At 47.3% G+C, this 21730-nt stretch overlaps 1 protein-coding gene across 2 annotated transcripts in view; it reads right to left on the bottom strand.

Annotated features, from left to right (window-relative positions):
* Nucleotides 1-730: 730 nt before the first annotated feature.
* The window catches only part of LOC144151555 (neprilysin-1-like), a 118898-nt gene continuing 97898 nt past the window's right edge, over nucleotides 731-21730 (bottom strand). The window contains exons 12-15 of one of the 2 annotated variants that reach the window (XM_077682652.1): nucleotides 17866-17931; nucleotides 8545-8649; nucleotides 8368-8444; nucleotides 732-964 (exon numbers count right to left, since the gene is read on the bottom strand). In XM_077682652.1, the coding sequence (XP_077538778.1) occupies nucleotides 859-964; nucleotides 8368-8444; nucleotides 8545-8649; nucleotides 17866-17931 (354 nt within the window). In that variant the 3' untranslated portion in view covers nucleotides 732-858. Of the gene's footprint in view, nucleotides 965-8367; nucleotides 8445-8544; nucleotides 8650-17865; nucleotides 17932-21730 lie in introns of both variants that reach the window. The other variant, XM_077682653.1, reaches the window with a different exon arrangement.

Here is a 21730-nt window from a genome sequence, read left to right as displayed (position 1 = left end):
TTTAAGCGGGTGCATTAGCCCTTCTCACGCCCGATTCCTGGCCAATCCCCCACGTGGGTATGTGCCATGTCAGCGGCCAGGCAGCGCGCGCCCATCTCCCCCCGTTGCCAAGGAAGACGAGGAGATTCCTGGCCAATCCCCCCACGTGGGTATGCTATGCGGACATCGCCGGTGGACGCAGGTTCAGGGTCGCTTAAGAAGTGCATCGCACTTAATAGGGGGCGAGCGTGAAAATAACCTAATCGGGAAGAAAGTGACACCCATTCACTCCTAGGGAATACCTGTCGAACTGTTGTTGCGAACTGTTATATGTTATATGTGGTACGAACTGTTATATGTGGTACGAACTGTTTGAACTCGCAAGACTTTTGCGAGTTTGCAAGACTTTTTGAACTCGCAGCGATATGCGGCGCTCGTATGTGCAACGCCTGCAGCGTGTTGTCTGTGAACAGAGTTATTGATGATATATATAACGACAAAACAAAACTACTTTGATTATTGAGGTGTTTTTGTGGCGTGACTGCTAAGTCTAGGTCACGTGAGCTTTAGTCTAAGTCTAGGTCGCGGAAGCACAGGGCGTATTTTCAAATTTCTAGCTGCTTCACCACGTAGTTAGAAAAAAGCAAAAGTTGTATGCTGGCCTCCAAACTGATTCTACCTATTCAGAAGGGTGCCAGGTCGTTCAGGATAGACTTGCAAATGAAGAAACACCGAACGATTTAGCTGGATACTTCTACTTTATTCAGAAGTTCAGTTCCGTGCACGTTTTCTGTCGCTTCTGGTGAACACTTTCGATGTCGAGGTGTAATAAGGACAAGGTTAAAGAGGATTGTCGCTTTCGTTCGTCGAAGATATGATTCACCACAGAATGCATCTATCATTGTGCTTTGGGTTCATTGGATCCCCGGGCTGGCACTTAAACACATTAGAGAACTCCTCCATGTTTTTCATCGGCACGTTGACTCTGAGATAAAATAATAAGATGGTATTTATTAATAGAAACACAAATATTCGCGCTCTTGCGCTCATGAGGCAACCAGTAAGTAGAACACGGTATTTGCAGATTTAGGGTTTGTGAATTTGAGTCAATTATTGAAAGGTAATTGGAGTCAGTGTTTCCATAAGAGTACGCTGAAGATTGTAAAAATTTAGCGCAAACCGTAAAGGTTGCTCATTTTCCTAAATACGCCTTGAAAATATATATAAATAAATGCGGACACCAGAATGTAGGCAAGATGTAGTCCTGATATTTCTTGCACTCAAACGGTATTGTAGCTTGGTTCTTACAGCTCCATTTTCTTTTAAGGTGCTGTTAACGTTGGCTGTCGTTTAAATTTGCAAAGATTTATTATACAAGAAACAGAGACCATCGGGCGTGGAATGTTGGGTGTTACTACGGTGAATATCAACAACTGTCATTCGTAGCGCCATATTTTCTGCCATGAGCACGATTCCGCACATACTTATAAGATGCGGAGAGCGGAAGGGTAGACTTGGTACCTTTGCGATTAGTGTATGTTAGACTATCGGAAACGAGGTTAAACACACGGTGACGTAAATCCTATTATTCCGTATGGACACTGATGTAGGCATTATTGGATATTGTCGCGTGACGGTGGCGGCAATCGAAGGACATGTGTGGGAAGATATTTTTGTGCTGAGCGAACACAAAAACTCGACGGGCTGTCAGGTGCTCATAGCATAGCAAGTACCATAATATTTCATTTAATTTTTAGCAGTCTTCAACCACCACTTTTAAAAGGAGAAAATGCGGCAGCACAAAATTGCGAATGAAGAAATGATTAGGAGAAACGTGCACGTAGAGTGCAGAACGTGCGTCGATTTTCTACTGTCTTGCCAGGAGGTGATACCGAAGGCTAGTGTGAAGCTATGAATTGCTACTCGAAAAAGAAATTGAACTCAAGAAATCATTTATGTTCTCATACAGCTAAAGTTTATAGCATTACCTCATATGTACTACATGTATTACGTCACACAAGTTTCCAATAGAGTTTCGTGCTTACTTCAGCTTAGTACATTGCATTTCTGCCCATGCCTGGGCTAGGCGTCTGAGGGGTTTTCGCAACACGCTGAAAGAAAATATAAGTACTCCATAACATGGCCGCCCGCACCAGAATGATAAAAAACCCAACAGCCACAGTTGGTGAAAAAAGAAGCATTCCGGCGTGTCTGAAGCGTACTTTAGGCGGCGTGTCGTGTCAAAACTTTATAATTTATTGGCAGACACAGGCAGTGCAATGGCGTTTGAATTCGGTGCCTATGTAAAGAGTCACAATTTGTGGCTCTTTCACTGGGGTTAAAAGGGGCCATGCAAACAAAATGTAAGTTTGGTTGATTCGGAAGATTGCCTCCTTAGAATAACCCTGATACTCCTTTCCAATGCAAACTTCATTCAAATAGGCTATGTAGTTAAGAAAAAAACGGCCTTGCGGCCCGCTAGCTCATTTCCCGCACTCGAACCAATGACGTAATATGGGCCGCTGTGCGATTGGGTGAGGCCTGCAAAAGCAGACGCACGTTAGGCGGGGCGTATACGCCTCGAGCTTTGCGATCGCTGCGCCGCCTTCCGCCGCTTCTCCGCGCAGTTGACGGGATTAGCGCTGCGCGGCCCATAGGGGCTCATGCAGTGTTTTGGTTCTCCATCGCATCTTTTTGCCCTTCCAAGCGCTACAAAAACTTGTTATGGTGACGTCTGTAAGTAGTAGGTTTAGGTCACTTCAAAAGCCGCTGCGTCTTGGTAGAGTGCTCAAACACCAACAATAGCACTTTCCTTTCCTTTCCTCCATCCAATCACTTCTCTCTCTATCCGGGAAAGCTGCTCTGCGTCCTTCTCGGCCGCTGTTACGGGCGTCGGCGAATTGCAGCAGCATACCACCACTGTCCCCTCCGAATACGTCCGGCACAAGTGAATTTTATTGTCGCCTCGTCTATACCTGATACTGGCACAGTGAGAGGTGTGTTTTGTTTTATAGCGCGGACAACGAATGCGGCCTCATTACGAATATATGCGCGTAGAAAAATATATTTCGGGGATGCTATTACCCAATACCTGATAATAACTTGTGCCTTTAATAAGAATATAAGCCACGCGAAAATGTTAAGTATGTTCCAAGGCTCTGCATCGTGAAAAATGTGCACTCATGCCTTATAGCAAGAACCAAGAAAAGTGAATTAAACCACTGAAAAATTAATAGTCTGCAAGTCCGGAAGAAACACCCGCCGCGGTGGCTCAGTGGCTAAGGCGTTGCGCTGCTGTGCACGAGGTCGCGGGTTCGATTCCCGGCCGCGGCGGCCGCTTTTCTGATGGAGGCGAAAAGCAAAAACGCCCGTGTGAACGAGATTTCGGCGCACGATAAAGATCCCCAGGTGGTCAAAATTAATCCGGAGCCCTCCACTACGGCGCGCCTCATCGCCTGCGTTGCGTCGGCGCGTTAAACCCCAGAATCAATCAATCAAGTCCGGAAGAAACAAAATAGCTCGTACAGAAATGAAAAAAAAAAAACTCAGTGCAGCTTCGGAAATGCTAAAGACATTTGTATAAACTTAAACCGGGTAGGACTTACGAGACCAACTATAGTGTGCGAAATGCACTGATATTTCGCGAGACATGAGGAGGAGGAGGAGAGGGGGACGCTTACGTATCGTAGTGTACGATTGTGGAGCGAAATCAAGGAAAGAACGTTTTATTAATCACACTCACAAGCTACTCATTCACGTCACTCTAGTTTTTAGACTTCAACTAACAGCTGATCCCTCGGCGAACGCATTTTTTGAGGTATACAAGTTCAAAACTGATAAAAGGTGTCGTTAGAAGAGTGGGATATCGGATAAGGCCTTCTGATTTCCGTTTGTGCTAGATTCTGCAGGCTCCCTGCGTCATATGACTATGCTTCGAAGAAACGTTTAGTCGCGAACGGGCATTACTGTAGAAGCCATTCTCCGGCCTGCTCGCGGAGGATATATGTAACATATATGAATGTTTGCGGGCGCTAGCTCACGACAAGACGCCCCAGCATTTTTTTTTGTCGTGCGCTGATCCCGGGTATAATTTTGGACTATCCACCGCACTTATTTCGTAGAATGTTCGTGAAATTTATGTCCAGGGTAGTGATCAATATCTGAGGTATGATATTGGCAAGCATAACCGGCGTGTTGTCAGGTATGAGCGCTCCACTAGGTTATATAAGGGCACAAAACTGATTTACATCGTAGTGTATAGCCATGGCATGACCATCTGGGGATATTATGCTTACGGAGACACTGTTAGTAAATTTCAGGGCAGTGGAATGACAATCATCTCCATATGCATATCCCGGTTTCGCGACGCCGACCTGTGACGCACACTTGGCGCTTGTACAGACCGAATGTACCAGACTAAGATCGCGTCACACACATTTACACTCTCGTAAACACACCACATTTGCGAACAGAGTGACTGCTCCACATAAATATGTATTTCCAACGCCTACAAACGGTAAATCTCAGTCGTGAACGGGCACCGAAAGCAACGGTGACAGTAGGGAGCGGGCCGGCGACTCCCGCGGCTGCTTTCGAAACGGGCCGCTAGGGGGATTTCAGTGGCGCCCCTACAGGCCGCGCTCGAGGCGTATAAGCTGGCATAACGAGCTGTTTTCCCTTACATACAATGCATATTCATTTCATAGCAGTAATAATGGTGGGGTGAAAAATGGAAGTTAAGCAAGTACACGCAAAAATATAAGCACCAGTGCGTACTGCTGCTGTTCGTACTTCGCGCACTAGGCTTGTAATACCTGCACATCATTCCAGCAATTTGGGGTTATCGCACCCGACACTGGCTGATTGGCGTAAGCGACATACTCTTACGTGACCCTGTTTGCAGAGAATACCCAATGTCCCGCGAAATCATTACTACCGACCGTAACAAACACAAGCCACTTGCCGATACGGTCAGAAACAAAGCGAGGGCGGACATCGGTCCGCTCAGTAGGGTGGCGCTATCTAGGAAGATTGACGGCAAACAAGGCGCACCGCAGTCCGCTGCAGACTCAATAGGTAGTAACGTTCGCGTGAAGACCTGTCCAGGTTACGTCATCGCACATGCCACGAAACACACGATTGGCCGGGAGAATCAAACTTTTAACTTATATTGATTAATTTCTCAGTGAATATAAAGCACCGTTTGCTGCCGCACTAGCGCTGGGGCACTCTAAAACACCAGATCTTCCTAAAAAAACAAAATTTTATCTGCATTTTTATTTATCCCTTTTATCCCTTGAACTTCAAATTTTATCCCTTTAACACAAAATTGTGGTACTAGAAAAATCGTAGGAAATAGCACCATCTGGGATGAGCAGTCAATGGTGCCGGTTTTAAAATGCTTTTTATACATTTTTTTTCCACCTCGTTGTGTCTTTATTACCATGGCTATTTCTTATTTCTGCTGAGAGTGGTGTCCAAGCGCCTTGCACGAACATGGATCTGCTGGCGGTTCATCTGCTTAATAAACAGCGTGTTTTTTTATCAAAACCATCACTAAATACCGCTCAGCAAGCTTGTGTTGTTGGTAAGCACCAAACTACTTCTTTTGTTTCAACCCACAGGTTTTAAATTAATGAAGGCGGTATAAAAGTTTCAGGATGGCCTTGTTAGCCTTTTCAATTTCGTGAGTTTCCAGGGCAAAGTGCCATCAGTAAACACTGCTTTGTAAGGAGCTGCCTCATGTTCTTTGCAACATATATTTTGACAATAAGAATGGTAGCTAAACCACCAAATGTCCTCTGAGGCATAGCACGCGAACAATTGAAATTTGAAAGTGATTCGTTTTAGGATAGTGTTCCACAGCTTCTCCCGCAACGGACGGAACTAGTGAAAAATGTTAAAAATGAAACATGTTAAAAAATAAAACACGTTAAAAATTCTTGACGACTGGAACAAAACTATTTTTGTACTGACATTGACGGAGCTGAATAAGCCGGGAGTCTTCACAATTACACTTCTTTAATGCTGCTTGAAATTTTGGAGGAATTCGACGACATTGGTGCCTCACAAGATTGTAAATATCGGGACGTTGTTGGAGTTGCGACGAGTATTAAACGATAATCAGCTCCATATCGGCAAGCGTGATTTCGCACCCCACGTGGCAAAGTCACTTACACGCCATTCAAAGCCGCTGGAAGGTGGTCCGGTCAAAATATGTTTGTAATGAGAGAATCGATTGACTGTTTCTTCAAAACCACATGGCAGTGCGAAGCTTGTAAGGGAATATTCTAATCTTCATGAAGGTTGTGATATGACGCAATTTCTCAGGGCTGCTGCGCAACACTGGCGTACAGTGTAGCGACACAGCGACTTCATAAAGCAGAGCGACTCAACCAAGCCCTTAAACGAATTAGCTTGGGAACGGTAGGCAAGAAAATGTCGTGACTTAGGAAGCATGTCTTATTACTTCGAAAGCTTTTCTTATAAGTATCACCACCTTTTAAAGGGGTACTGAGACAAAATTTTGAAGGCGAGATAACTTCGCAAATAGAGTGGTGTGGACACATATACATCATCTGCAAAATATCAGCGGCGAATACAGCCTAGAACATATTTAAAATCAATTTTAAACTGTGAGAAATGCAACCGAGCAGCCAGCAGAGGACCACGCGCAATCGACATCCCGTGGGTATTTTGTAAATAAACAGCATCCACACACGTCACGAGTTTGTGTTTACCTCTTCCGCACTGCCGGCCCTTTTCGCCGGCTCTCCGGGCTCGTCGCTCCAATCGGAGGGCCGGAGGGCGGAGCTTCAGCTCTCGAGAACGAACGCCCCGATCGTTGGCGGCGGAGGCGCCGTGAATTCGTCAGCTCATCGGGCAGCTTGCCGCGACCAAAGTTCTGCAGCGATTCCAGGCACTCTGTTTGTATTTTGATTTACATTGAACGCGAAAACGCGCCAGAGGCACGAAAAGCCCACTGAGCGAGCCGCAAGGTCGCTGTGCAGGCGGCGGCCACGGCCGCGAAGTCCGGCGCCGGTAGCTCGAGTGATCGCTTGTTACAGCTGCGCGAAATTGCACCCAAGTCCCGACCGTGGTGGCTTACATGAGAAAGGAGTTAATGATGTGATGGCGGGTTGCATTAAAAATTGTCATCTGCACCGCTTACGAGAGCGGCAATCGAATATCCACCGCAGTGCTAAGCCGAACACATCTGTAGGCGGACCTGTAGGCAGACCGCCCGGCTGCTCCCAGCGCGCGTCGTTCTCTAGCCGCGGCAGCACTTGCACTCGCAGCGCCTGCGTCACGTCCATGGTCGTTTTTTAATTAAGCGGCTCACGAGATCAGTACGTGTGGCCATTGGCAGAAACTGCCGGCGACAGGGATTCGACAGGGCTACGGCAGCTTTGCTCTGTGATATCCCTCCGACAGTCACGTGGTCAGCTTTGTTCACACAAAATCCACCGTTTCGCGGCACCCGCTGAAACCGAAACTGCGACTGGCCGCATTGAAAATGCCTCTAATTAAACAACGGTTGCACGATGAAGCAAATGAGGTTTCTACAGGTGATAAGTAGGTCACTAGCTACTTATCGCAACAAAAAAAAAAACAAGATGCAAATTTTTTGTGTCAGTGATCCTTTAAACATCTCTTTCTTCTAACAATCACTTGCAGATGTTTAAAATTTTTTTTGGTGTTCGTGCATCTACAGCAATCACAAAAAACCTTGTTATCACAGATGTTCCTCAAACAATTCCTTGTTTTTGTGTGACAGTACGGCCGTGGAATGGCACCCAGACTCTACAGGCATGTTAGATGCTTGGACAGCTAACAAGCCTAACGTAACAGATAACAGCTTTGACTGTATTTTTGTGCTCCCCAATCGAGTATACGGGACTGCCGTTGTTGTTGACAGAAATATTTTTATTCCCTATACATGTGTTCTCACACTCATAAACAACAAAGATGGGTAAAAACGTCGTGGTAAAAGGAAATCAGTGCGAATTCTGATGCCTTTTACTTATTGCCTTTTGTACCTGCAGAACAGAATCCCAGTATTAGAATGAATGGAGTCTGCCAGCGGTGTGGCTATAAATCCTTTTGAGTTTGTTTTGGATGAGTGGCCTTGTTATGGCATGTACACGAATGGACGTAAAGTTGGGGTTTGGAAGTTGTGCAATGCCGATGTTACTGTTCACAAAAAAATCAACCTTCATTTGGTGGTGTCAAATAATACGGGCAGTCCTTTCGGCACTCTAGAGTTGAGTCGTAACATATTGCTTGTGTCTTTCTCGCCCTAAATGCCAAATGAAATTCTAGAATATTTGCGGATGCTTTACAACCTGGTGGCGTTCGTTAGTTGCCATCATAAGACATTCAACTTACCTGTATCGATTTAGACTGTGCTGGTCATACTGAATTCGCCATTTCAAATCTTTCTTCGTGTTTAAACTGCACCACGTCTGAAAGAGAGATCAGAGAAAACATTTTGCCCCTCATTTTATTCATGTAGCTTAAGCTCGGTGAAAATAACAAAATTTTTACTTGGTAACGTAAACCTACCATTGCATTCGCTATGAAGAACAACTGTTTCCCCGACAAATTTTCTAACCCTGGCAGCCTGGTGTCGTGACCATCACATTCTTCTTTCAAGAATTTTTTGTAGGCCTGAAAATAAAAGCATTTAGCTTCTTAAGTGAAGAATTTTTTCTTTTACAGTTGTTTTTGGGTTTAGCGGTGCATTTGTCTTAGCGTCTTACTTTTGTTATTTGAGCGCAGGCTCGAAGGAGGCGAAAATGTTGTTGTGGATAATGAATAAAGGAGGAAGGCTGCACGGGCACGCGGGTACGGGCATAGGTCGCGCCTCGTGCTCGGGAAAGTTGAGTCCTGATCAGCGCAGCGAAAGGGCGACCGGCTGTCTGGCTCCCTTCTTGCGTCGCTATCCGCGACATTCTGCTGCCGTTACACCCGGGAGACAACCCACGAGCAGACCTGACCTGATGCGGCGCTGTATTCGAGGACGCTAGGCCTGGGGTCCCCTGGAAGCTACCCAATTCTGCGAGCCTCATCATCAAACCCTGTCTGCCGCGCGTGCTCGTGCCTAGGACACCCGGTCACCTGCGTTCGCGCCATCTGCCATGTAGGAACTACGCCGCCACCATGACATTGTAAGGGAAGCCCTCACAAGGGGCGTAGCCGCCAATCAATTGCTGCTGCAGGATCCTCTCACGTCGACCGGCCAGATTCGATCGCACCTGCGCGGCGTAAACAGTAGGTACGACGAATTGACGTGCCTCGATGCGCGCATCCATGAGATGATAGATGTGGACGAGGCGGAAGCCGATTTGTTGGAGAGGTATGAGTACGACGAAAAGGTCGTCACGATCCTCACACAGGTGTACTTCGGCAGACCATGTGCCGTTCCTTCGCTAGTGGCTGCTCGGAGCACCGGAGCACCAAACCGTCGGCAACACCGTGGTGCCCTCTGGTGAGAGCAGGATAGCCGGGGAGCCTGACAAGGTGGCGAACGTTCCCGATGCGTTTGAGCCGTGCGTTTCTGACCGTCAAAATGTCCTCACAGCTGCCAACGAGTCTGACCCACCAGAGAGACCACCGGAAAGCACGGCCGATTCCATTGAGGCACAACTGGGTGTACCCAGCCGCCCGCACAGCAGTGACTGCGTCGTCGTCCAGGACGGCCACGGAACTGACCTCTCCAAGGACCCCATGACCACGATGTACGGCGATGCGGATTCGTCCAGCGTGATGCTTCTCGACGCTTTCGACATCGCTGCCGTTCGTGGGGGTGCCTTGATGAGAGAGCATGTGGTTGTTACGTGTCGCGAGCGGGCGCCGTTCCCACTTGTACGACGGTGGCGCGTTGCTCCGGGCGCTGGCTTCTCCGTTGGAATCTCTGCTGGCGTCAGCGCTTCCTCGTATCCGCGACTCGGATCATCGCACCGGCCGTCCGAGTTGGATCGCGCGAACTGTCAGGTGACCGTGGTGGCGCCGAGCTCGTGAACGCCCACCGTGCAGCTTTAGTGGCCGGGCTCGACGGCCACCTGAAAGGATCACAGGAGCACACCTGTATGTGCCGCGATCATTTTTCCGGAGTCACAGGGGTGTAGCTCATCAGCTTTGCGGCTCACAAGGAATGATGACAGGTGTACATCTACCCGCCATGCCACCCTGTACTGGCGTCGCACGTGCCTGCAAGGGGCACACGACTGCACCCGTTAACCGAAGACTGGGCCGCCATCACGGCGAATTGCCCTATGATCCCGGTTGCTACGGAGCACTAAGAGGCGAATAAAATGCCCCGGACATCACTATTGTGGTCTGCGTTTGGTGAGCGAGCTGGCGGTGGGCTACTGCGTGGTCACCTTGGCGTTTCGAATGCCATATGAGTTCCCCTACGATCCTGGCGGCTACGGCGGAGCGGGAGGCGACAAGGACTGCGATCGAGACACCGTGTATCATCTTGCTTCCAGCCATGACCAAAAGTACCTGGGTGCTCCGTTGCGATCAGCCACACCAAGATCACCCGATGAGGATGATGAAGGGAAGTTAGCAGGCGGGATCAAAGGAAGCTTGCCGCAGCAAGCTGAACAAGATGATACAGACCTGTGCCTGCTGCTGTGGATGAATAGGCAGGAGATATATGATCCACGGCTGGTGGGACTACCTCGGTTTGCGGTTGCTTCCTACTTCCTGTACCGGTACAGCCTAATTTATGCCGATGGACTCAGGGTGGACGACGAGATGTTGGCGATAGTATATCGCCACACATACTCTTTCCTTCCCTGTGACTCTGCCTTTGCTCCCCAGCTGAACTTCGTAGAGCCCCTCTGAACGCCTGTTGTCAGCATAGCACATGGGTAGATTTGTGCATCGGCTTCAACCTGCCATTCGTTTTCATACTTCTGCGCATGCGCACCTTGGCGACGGACGGGAGAGGGTGTTGTGGACGGGCACACGCGTACGGGTACACCTCGCGCCTCGTACTCGGGGTAGTTGGGTCCCGATCAGCGCAGCGAAAGGGCGACCGGCTGTCTGGCTCCCTTCTTGCGTCGCTATCCGCGACAAATGTGTCATTGCAATGAATCGTTCAATTGCAACAACGAAGCGAGCACGTTCATGATGGCTTACCGGGCCATATCAGACCTAGCAATATGGCAGGGTTTCAGCCAATCGTAACAGCGTGCAAACAAAGGGACAGTCATTCTTATTAACCACACTGTTCGGCGGACGACGCATTACACACCGCAGTGGGTACGTTGAGAGTTCAGAGGAAGACAACACCGAACAAAACATATAAAGAGGTATGAAATTTCACCTAAAGCTTCAGTATATGACTTATAATAAACAAAGCTAGAAATCGTTATGAATCATTGGTGGGATTCAGAGGAAATTGCGAAATAACACTGATAATTTAGATAAACTAATATTGGGACATTACCGTTATCGGCCAAAGGCAAGAATCTTGACGGTGAGGGTATCTGGTCATCTACGACCATGCATATATGCTTGACCTCTCTGTTAGTATCTCTTTCTTACCATGTGCTCTAACTGCTTTAATAGGTTTTCTTATGGTTGCGACAATGCTGCTAAATATATTTGTATAGGTACTATCGTGATAAGTTGAAATACGAACAATGACGTGCGTGGTGTTCAACACATGCCCCGCATCCTGGGGGCTGGCTGCGTATGCGCAGCGCGAATAAGTTACGAGAGTTCGTGAGAAACCTTGATATGGAAAGACCAGTGAATCTCCATCGTCCGTTGGGCGCTCAGGACGAAATCAAAAATAAAGGAATGCAGCTGCTTGCATCGTTTTCACTCATCGCAGCAACAAAGTTAGATAACGCTTGCGTGAGCGAACGCCGAACGCCGTGGCAGAACAAACCAAAACACTCACACGCCGAACTACGGGGTTTCCATATAAATTTCGGACTCGTAACTTGTTCGTACTGCGCATACCCGGCATGTCGCCAGGATGCGCGGCATGCAGTGAAAGACACGCGGTCCGTTGTTCGTATTTCAATTTATCACGATAGTACCTAATATCTTGCTTAAAGGGACCGTGTATCACTTCCGATAAACGCTTTCACTCATTACTTCGCGTCTGGAAGCACTGCGAAAGCTGCAGTTATCACCAGCCCGGATCCGCACCGTGCGATTTCCTCGTCGCGCACATGCACATCGCATTTCTGCTTTGCTTTTGTGGCATTTTTAAAGTGACTCTCGAATGAATTTATTGCTGCAAAAGAAAGAAATCCGGCTAATAGCCGCTATGTCACTGCAATGACGTAATAGGAGTGCTGGAAGAACGCGAAGGCCGGGAAAGAGAGAAACGTTTTTGAGGAAGGTTTTACGTTCTCTGATTGATTCATTGTAGGGTTTAATGCGCCGACGCAACGCAGGCGATGAGACGCGCGGTAGCGGAGGCCTCCGGATGAACTCTGACCACCTGGGGATCTTTGACGTGCGCTGAAATCTCGTACACACGGGTGTTTTTGCTTTTTGCCTCCATCAGAAAGGGGGCCGCCGCGGCCGGGAATCGAACCCGCGACCTCGTGCTCAGCAGCACAACGCCTTAGCCACTGAGCCACCGCGGCGGGTACATTATCTGATGAGCATATAACCGTATTTTTTGGCTGTGTTACTTTGTGACCCCCTATCCTAGGCCCTGAGTGCGTTTGTTGACTAGGCCGTGAAAGCATTTACAGTATTTAAAAAAAGCTGAAAGAAAATGTTTCAGGGTTTATCCTCTTTCTTTCTGCAATTTGTCATTGCTGCTTGAACCTTTTAAGGCTATAATGTTTCAAAAACTAGGTAAACGCAAAAATTGCTCTTTCTGTATGTTCGTCGAAGCAGTCAGAAACGCTATTAGTGGCTGTGGCCCCTGCTGGTTTGACGTACTGGAAATTAGAGCTTTCTGGGCGTTACCCATGGGTTGGCATAGCCCAGCAACACGTAACCAGAATAAGTGACCCACTTGACGCCATTAGGCACTGACCCAGTGAACTTAACCGGGGCTCAACCAAGGGCCACCCGCGAACGCCTCTCGTGGGAGTTAACGGGACAGGAAGAGGAAAGTGGGCACAGAAGGGGACGAGAGACGAGGGAGAGGGAATAGAGACGAGGAGGAAGAAAAACATGGGACGGGAGCAGAGGAGATGAAAAGGATTGTTTTGATTGATTGTGGGGGTTTAACTCGCCGACGCTACACAGGTGATTCGGCGAGCTGTTTTGGAGGGCTCTGGATTGATTTTGACCACATGGGGGTCTTCAAAGTGTACCAAAATCTCGACAACCCGGGCGTTTTCGGTTTTCGCCTCCATCGGAAAAGCGGCCGCCAAGGCCGCGAATCGAACATGCGTTATCGGGAAACCAAGCACAGCTCCGAGGCCACTAGCCACTGTGGCGAGTGATGAAAAGTACTCCGAGATGATGGTATAGTGAGACAGGGAGAATAATGGTATATTTCAAGAGCAACAGGTTGAGAGGAGTCAGAGGAACAGGGGGGAGTATACTGTATGAATGAAGAGGGAGAGGAAGTGCGGAAATGAAAGGGAGTACTTATATTCCAGGTACGAAGAAGGACAGGAGATGGTGAAGGGAGTGCAAGGAGAAAACGGGAACAGGAGTAATAAATACCTTGGACGTTCGTCAATAAATTTTCGTGGATTTCGCCGTAAACGCGCAGTGTTTGAAGTCTTCGTAGACGGTGCACACAGGCACCCTGAAGCCATATTCCTCCAACAGCAGGGACCAGACTCCAGATGTGCAGGTTCCAAATGTGCAATGTAATACTACAACTCTATAGAAGTCAATAAAAAGCGGAGGCCCTTGTACGTGGTACTTTAACTCGACATTCCCCTTCACACGTTTAAACGCCTCATATCCAATACACACACCGCACAGCCAACCAACGCCCTAAACACATATCTGCGCTCGTCTCCTCGAGTTCCACTGCCCGCGAATGGTTGAAACTAGAACTGACACATGCGAACAAAGCCCTTTTACCCCTTACCTGAGATTTAAATGCTTCTTACAAAAAGTGGGGTTACCCCATTTAAAACTAAAAGGGTAGAATAATATGGGAATCTATGCAACATCCCCGCCTCACAATTAAAAATGAAACCTACATTCCTACCCAGGGTGGCACTACCACACAACACGACGAGAGAGACAATAATGCCGGGTTTGCTACTCCAGATTGTTGGTGAGCATGTAGTGAGGGTTAAATGGTGAAATGAATAATAAGAAATAAAAATAAAAGCGAAAGAATATCCATCATACAGACACACACACACACACACACATATATATACAAAAAAGCCACAGATGCAGTCAAAAGCTGAAGTCGAGTCCAGAGTCTCTAAAGAAACGTACCGGAGCTTTAAAGCCCCGCACCGCACTGTTTTTGCTGTTTCATGGGCCTCAAACATTCATCAAGTTGAGATTTTTCGCCTGTAGGAAACTTCGCGCCGTCATTCGCGCCGAGCAGAAACTTGGAGAAACACAAAACACGTGTTCAGTGTCCTGTCGTACATTGCAAAGAAGGCACGGAGGTCATGTTACCAGACCGATTTTGTTAAGAAAGCTTTTGATATAGGCTACTTTGAGGCGCAGGCGGTGTATAGCACACTATGTTGGTCGGGATAAAGCGTGTGGTATACAAAAGGTGCACTGCGGGTCGACTGCGTAAAGGGGGGCGTACTGTAGGTCCGGGTTCCGCCAGTGCTGCGATTGCATGCGCCATCCAAGTGTTGTGACTATACCGTTGACTTCCACCTTGTATAAAGGGAGGTGTGCTGTTGAGCTCGTGGAATGGCCCTCACGCACGAGCTGATGAGATCTTACACTGCCTGTGATGCCACAGTGGCCTGGTAACCACTGCAACGAAATAGTGTTTCCTTTGCGCAGTGCCTCAGTGTGTATGATGTTGACTTCATGAATCATCTGGCTTTGATGACTTCCTCGCTTGAAAAGGGTTTTTAGCGCAGATCGAGAGTCCAGGAAAACTGCCCAGGGTTTCGGAGAGCAGTCCTTGAAAATATGCAGCGCAGCTCTAACTGCTGCGACCTAGGTTTTTGTAGGCGATGTCGTGTGGCTGAGCTTCTGGCTCACAGACGCCCCGCATGTTTTCTTTCCTTAATAGTAGACTGGCCAGAGGCATCTCGCTTCACAAAGTGTCTCGGCCATTGAAGTGCACTTAGGGAGTTCCAGGCAAATACACGAAGCTTGCGCCTGAAGTGCCTCTAGTGGCTTGACGTTGCTCTTGGACATTGCACCGACGGCAGGCAGGCTGTAGTGATGCGGATCAATAAAGGCTGTCATGTAGGCTCGTAGCAGGGAATCAACCGGGAAACCCCATGCAGTGCCTGCAAGCACCCGTATGATGTGCACGGAAGACTGTAGTTTATCTTTGAGGTACCGAGTATGATGGGTCGAGGACATTGACCTATCAAAGAAAATGCCGAAAAATGGATTGCGTCACATTGGCATGGGGCGGCCTGCTATAGTCAGGGCATAAAGAGACATGTCGCGTCTTGTAAATGCCATCGCAGCGCAACTTCCAGGCGAAAGAACCAGAGCACAATTTGTTAGGTATCGTGCCAATTTTAGGATCGCCAGTTGTAGCTTTGCTCGTATGCTTCGTCGGTTTGTCCTCGAGAACCAGGCACAGGTGTCGACAGCATGCAATTAAATATTTACTCCAGGAGGTAATACGTTTGGGAGTCCAACAAGACAGGTGTTCAGAGAGTGGGGATAAGGACACCGCCTTGCAGAACACCTTGTCTAATACCGTGGCGGGTAGTCACCCCGCTGGATGTGGTAATATATACCGTCCTGCCTCAAAGATAGTCACTTAGCCACGTAAACATCTGTCCCCAGATACCTACAGTCGTAGCCTCATACCTACAGCCCTGATATATACAACACGACAAGAAACCACACTTGTCAAGTACCATAAACACCCGCCCCACCACTCGGAAACGTTTGGCCCATTCCCTCGGGAGCGACCATTGCATCCTCAATATCCCAACTACCACGACGCCACTATAGCGATACAATCATGACCGCACACGCTATTGAACTGGTACAAATCGGAACTACCCGCACACACACTACCAGCACGTCACGATTTCAACCTAACAGACTGAAAACGCAGAATACACAATACACACCGGCATCAAGGAAACCAACTGTACACTCCTAGCTTCAACACGCTTCGTTACTCTATATCCTAAGTTCATGCGCTGCTTCAGGTACCCCCGGCCCTCAAAAAAGGGACTGGACACTGAACGCCAGAAGCGGAAGCTGCAGCAAGAAATTACCCCCTCAAAGCGCTGAATGGAGCATCACTGCATACAAACCAGCGCTTTGGGCGTCTGAGAGCCTCAGCAAAGAAAGGAAGACACGAGACATACTGAGGCACCTGCTCACCCACTCGACAACCCTACATCCCAACGGAATCACAAGCACGCCTCCACATACAGAACGATAATATCACGGAAAAGTGGGGTGTCTTTCCTGGGGCAAAAAAGAGGCACAAGCACAATACACGATGCGGATGGGATAGACGCTAGGCATCAACTGAATGTTACATAACACTGTCAAAAAGTAAAAAACAACACTGTGAAAAATTGGGCCCATCTCCCTGCGAGAGGGACTCGAGTAAATGCGTCGCATAGGGGGCGGGTGTATTGCGTTAACGTTTAGTGTTTGCGGAGTTGGTGGTAGTGAATGCGTTGTATCAGCAGCTTCTTGACGTAGTTTGAATGAGTCAAGGATATAAAGCGCGTTCGTAGCCTTTGATTCTGTGTCGGTTTTGTGGCGGAGTGGGAAGAGCACCATGTACCTCGCGTTCCGCCCACAGGTAGTGAATGCGTTGTATCAGCAGCTTCTTGACGTAGTTTGAATGAGTCAAGGATATAAGACGCGTTCGTAGCATTTGAATCTGTGTCGGCTTTGTGGCGCAGTGGGAAGAGCACCATGTGCCTTGCGTTCCGCCCGCAGGGTCGTGGGATCGAAACCAGGCGCCGATAAGTATTATTTTTTTATATATGTAGGGGGAGGGGTGCGGATCTGTTGTTGAGAGCGAGGAGGGTAGCGTGATGCGGGAGGGGAGGAGTGGAGGAGAGGGCGCACCTGCGGGCTGAGCTGTTGCGGACGGACGGCGGACGCTACATGGGAGTTAAAGAAATGCTCTGCATTTAAAAAGGAACTCGGTTGTCTTAACAAGAATAGTGCATATTAATGTAGTGTGCACCGAGCAATGGGTTCGGTGTAGCGGCAAATTTACGGTTTTGTGTTTTCTAACATTCACTTGATGTCTAGCGTCTCTCCCGTCAGCATTCTTTTGTTGTTAGGCTGAATTCCCTAAAACAACGCCCCTCATTTTGAAGCAACGTGGTGTTGGCATGCATATGCATGTGTACTGGGGTTGGGGCGTCGCTTGGAGGTGGCGTGCAGTGGTGGAAATTGCACGGAGCTTGGCGAGGTAGACCACGTGTAGCACTGCGCAAAGCAACGCGAAAAAAGACGCGCACTAACTGTGGTCGTTTTGCGCGTCGCTTTGACGCGTGACCCCACTATATTACGATCAATGTGATGTTGGGATTTTGGTGCTGGCTTTTATGCGTGTGGAGCTCGGCCACGTCGATGTAAAATTTCGCATGGCGACGCCAGGAAATAAATATTCATATAAAACGCTTCCCCACGGATTTAATTTTACACGTTGTGAAACAGCGCGAAACTGACGAACACTTGTTACTGATGCTAGAGCGTAGCCGTTAAACAAAACTAACGCATGTATGGCAAGAAATATTTGCTTTAAAACGTGCCTATAGTGCAAAACGTACCCCTTCTTACCTGAAACGCTGTGCGTAACCCTCCGTTGTCAGCAATGTCCTCGTTGACTGTGTGATACCCGTCCAGCTTCGTTCAATTCATGTGGATGAACGTGACAACATTTCGTTGAAAGCAGGTAAAAATGAAAACAAGTTATCTAGGCGTATGTATAGAAATACCACACTCACTGACTTACCCACTTACTGAACAACTAATTATATACACATCCAAAACAACTGAAACGGAAGGCTTGAAATTTCGGGAGCACATTTCTATCATGGCGTCGGGGCACACTATGCCTACATGTTCGTAACATTTAGGCGTAATAGAAGAAAAGGGGGAACTTGTGCTTTTTTCAAATTCGTGATTGTGCCACTAGAACTTTGAGATATCGGAGTTGTTTGTGGTGATATATGTAGCCTGAAAAATCCCTAAACGTAGTTTGCTTTCTTCCTCGGCCTTGTGGAAAATATTGAGTGTTGGCACACACATATAGCTCGACCTATTGGTATACCCAATTGTTTTTTACGGTTAAACGTTACTGATAGAAACACACAAAAACAATATTGAAAATTTCGCCCTAGCACGCCGCTTAAAGGGTGAAAAAGATTTTTAGAAATCACTCCGCTAACGGGCTGGAAAGGCCTAAGAGGTAATTCAAACGCGTACACATAAATTACCACCGTAGATGCTTTCAATTCTGGCAGTATATATCTGTCATCCTGTAGGTACGTCGTATGCCAAAGTTTTGAAAAACTACGTCTCTGAAAGAGTGAAAAAGAAGGACGGTTCTTGTTTCACGTCGCCCGCAGCCGTCGACCTCGTTTGAGCAAAGAGAATGAGTAGGACAGCGAAGATAGAATGCGCAGCAATGTGGAGACGGAATGTTTGAGGGGGAGGGCGGTTATCCCAGGGAGCCTTGCGGGCCGTGCTCCGCGGTGGCGTCGCGCTACAATATAGCGGCTGAGTCACGCGGCGTCCTGCGTCTGTTAATGACGCAATCAGTTCCTCGGACGATGGAAGTATTGTCGAAGCAAAGCCTTAGCGCCGGCGATGCCAAAATACAGAGGGGCGCGCCGCCATAGCGGCAAATATGAGCCGACGCCGAGAAAAGTCTGCAGTTCGCGATTCGCTGACATTTTGCATGATATCATTATCGTAAGCCAGATTTTTTTCATAGATCTGTCAATAAATCGCAGGCCCAAGTAACCTTCTCGAATGTCAGAAAATCGCTTTGCGGGCTTTGGCTAATAATCATATATACCCGAATTTAGATTTGGAGAAAACTACGCGTTATTCCGGATTTCTCGACAACTGTTCCGACTGTTTATATATTCCATTTGTTTTGATTACACATATTACCCAAACAGGCGCATAAAAATTAATTTAAGTCCTTGTCCTAACAAGCCTAGCCAGGAGCATCTAACTAGAATCTAACCCAGGAGACTGGACGGCCGTTCCCGCAAGCCCTGAAACTGAAAAAAGAAAGAGGGTGGCTGTTCCTTTAGGCGAAAAACTTCCAAATAAAATCCCGTCAAACTGAAGACATCCGCTCCTTCCATATTTCATCTGTATACTACCTGGCTATCTTCTATTGAATCCTGCCGCTTATGCTGATTGAGTGCCGTCACCTTCATGGCAGACTACTTTCGCCCTTCTGAACTTGCAAATCGCCTATCTTTCCTTCCACTTCCATCATTCACCTCAACGCGCGTAGTTTAAGAAGGCACTTTGATGAAATAACATGTCGGTTATCATCTTCTCGCCACCATTTTTCTCTTATCTGCTTGAGTGAAACGTGGTTGACACCGAGAGAAAGAAATCTATTCGTGTTTGTGGGTACACTTCTGAATACGGTCATCGTGAAAATAGCGGACATTGTGGGGCAGCAATTGATATCTCTTCCACTTTATCTTATCGCGTTTCGTTGAGTTGTCGCATGACGTATTTAAGTGCGAATCTGTTTGGATTGAATTCTTTATGCATTCCTTCCAAAAGGCACTAAACAATTAGTTATCGGCTGCAGTTATCGTTCGCCTTCATCATATCTTACAGACTTCTGCAAAGCGTAAAATAGTGCCCTGTACACCGTATCATTTTAAAAGAAAAAATACTCCGTTACCACTCCTTCTTACATAGAATGGACTAATATTCTAAATGGTTATGGTTTTGAATGCTTTATTACAGATTTTTGGCCAGGGATTCGACGAGACGTTGTGGAGTACTGTCGCAAATGCCTCTCCTGCGCCGTTCACAAAACGCCCAAGAATCAGAAGCGTGCTCCTTTACAGGTGCTTGAGAGGCTTAGCACTCCATTTAAGCGCACGGCGATGGACATAGTGGGTCCACTGCCGACTACTTCAGCCGGGAGCAAGTACATATTGGTCTTCGTGGACCATTTGAGCCGCTACGCGGAAGCTGTTCCTTAATTAAGTTGACCAGAAAGCAGAAACAGTTGCGAGAGTATTTGTAGAAAAGGTAGTACTGCGACACGGTGTGCCTGAACAGCTATTGACCAATCAGGGTACAAACTTTGTCTCCCTGGTCATGAAAGAGGTCTACGATATCTTAGGTATAAAGAAGCTACAAGCGACCGCGTATCATCCTGAATGTAACGGCGCCGTCGAAAGGCTGAACCGAACGTTGGTGGGCATGTTGTCTCATTTTGTCGCTCATGACCAACGAGATTCGAATTAGTGGCTTCCTTTCACGATGTTCGCTTACAACACCGCGGTTCATGAGGGCACCAACGAAACCCCCTTTTTCCTCCTCCACGGGCGCGATGCAACGACGCCGAGCGTCGACGATGCGGCGGCTAAAATTCATTACAACACCATAGATAATAACGGAAAACTCTACCATTTTTCTAAATGGGACTCGACTTCCGTGCTCTCACTACGGCACATTTTCGGGCGTCAAGCATGATGTACATTTTAAATTTCAAAAATACCTCACGTTGGTAACCAAAAAAGTAGCATATGGAACACGACTAATAATTTAGTTTTGTCCTTATTTTGGGTGAAAGACATTATATTGTACTGTGCTTCCGTTCATAGGCACATTAGTTATTGCATGTCGTCTCTGGGCAATACACACCCAATGCACCTGTCACAGTTGCAACATACCCAGAATCATGCAATATGGATCATTAATCATACTAATTCCCGTTGCAGTGCTGTACCTCTGCTTCGTGCGCATAATATTGTGGCTGTTTCTAATTTGGTGAAGCATTCTCTTTGCATCATTGCATTTTAATTCTTAAGCGGAAGGCTTCCTATTTAAAATATTACTTCTAACCCCCTTCCACTTCAGAGCTGCACTCGTTTTGCCTTCCATAGGAAGCTTTACCTAAAGCTCAAGCTAATTACAGTAAACAATCTGTGCATTTTTTTGTTGCTTACGAGTGAAACTGTCTGCCTCATTTGACAAAAAGTGCTTGGAAAATTGATTCTTGAAAGAATAGCTTACGCGCACATGTTCAGTCCATTTTAATTCATTTTGTTTGCTTCTATACCCTTCTTTCTATACCTTTTTTACAGTAATTGTAAAACCCGAGTTTTTAACATCTCCGTTTGTCTATTTAAAAAAAATAACACTGTAACCACTGTGTGTTAAAACATTTACTTGTTGACGCTTGTATTATAGGAGGAATTTCTTCAGGACTTCAGAACCTCCTCCTGTGTGTAAACACTGCGTGCTGCTTCTTCTGTGGGCAATAAAGAACCATCGAATCGAATCGTAGGTGTGAACTTGAGTTTAGAAATTACCTTATTCGCTAAGCGACAATGGCTAAAATGCGATATCAGCACCAAGCAAAATATTGTGGGCATCGAGATGTTAAAATTCGGAAGTGCATTTCCGTTATGGCGAAGGAGATCAAATAAGC

Source organism: Haemaphysalis longicornis, unplaced genomic scaffold (genome assembly GCF_048455015.1).
Source record: "Haemaphysalis longicornis isolate Haplotype H1 unplaced genomic scaffold, Haemaphysalis longicornis Haplotype H1 scaffold_9, whole genome shotgun sequence".
Taxonomy (NCBI): Eukaryota; Metazoa; Arthropoda; class Arachnida; order Ixodida; family Ixodidae; genus Haemaphysalis; species Haemaphysalis longicornis.
Note: the sequence above shows the minus strand (reverse complement) of the source record. Positions and strands in the feature narration are given on the sequence as shown.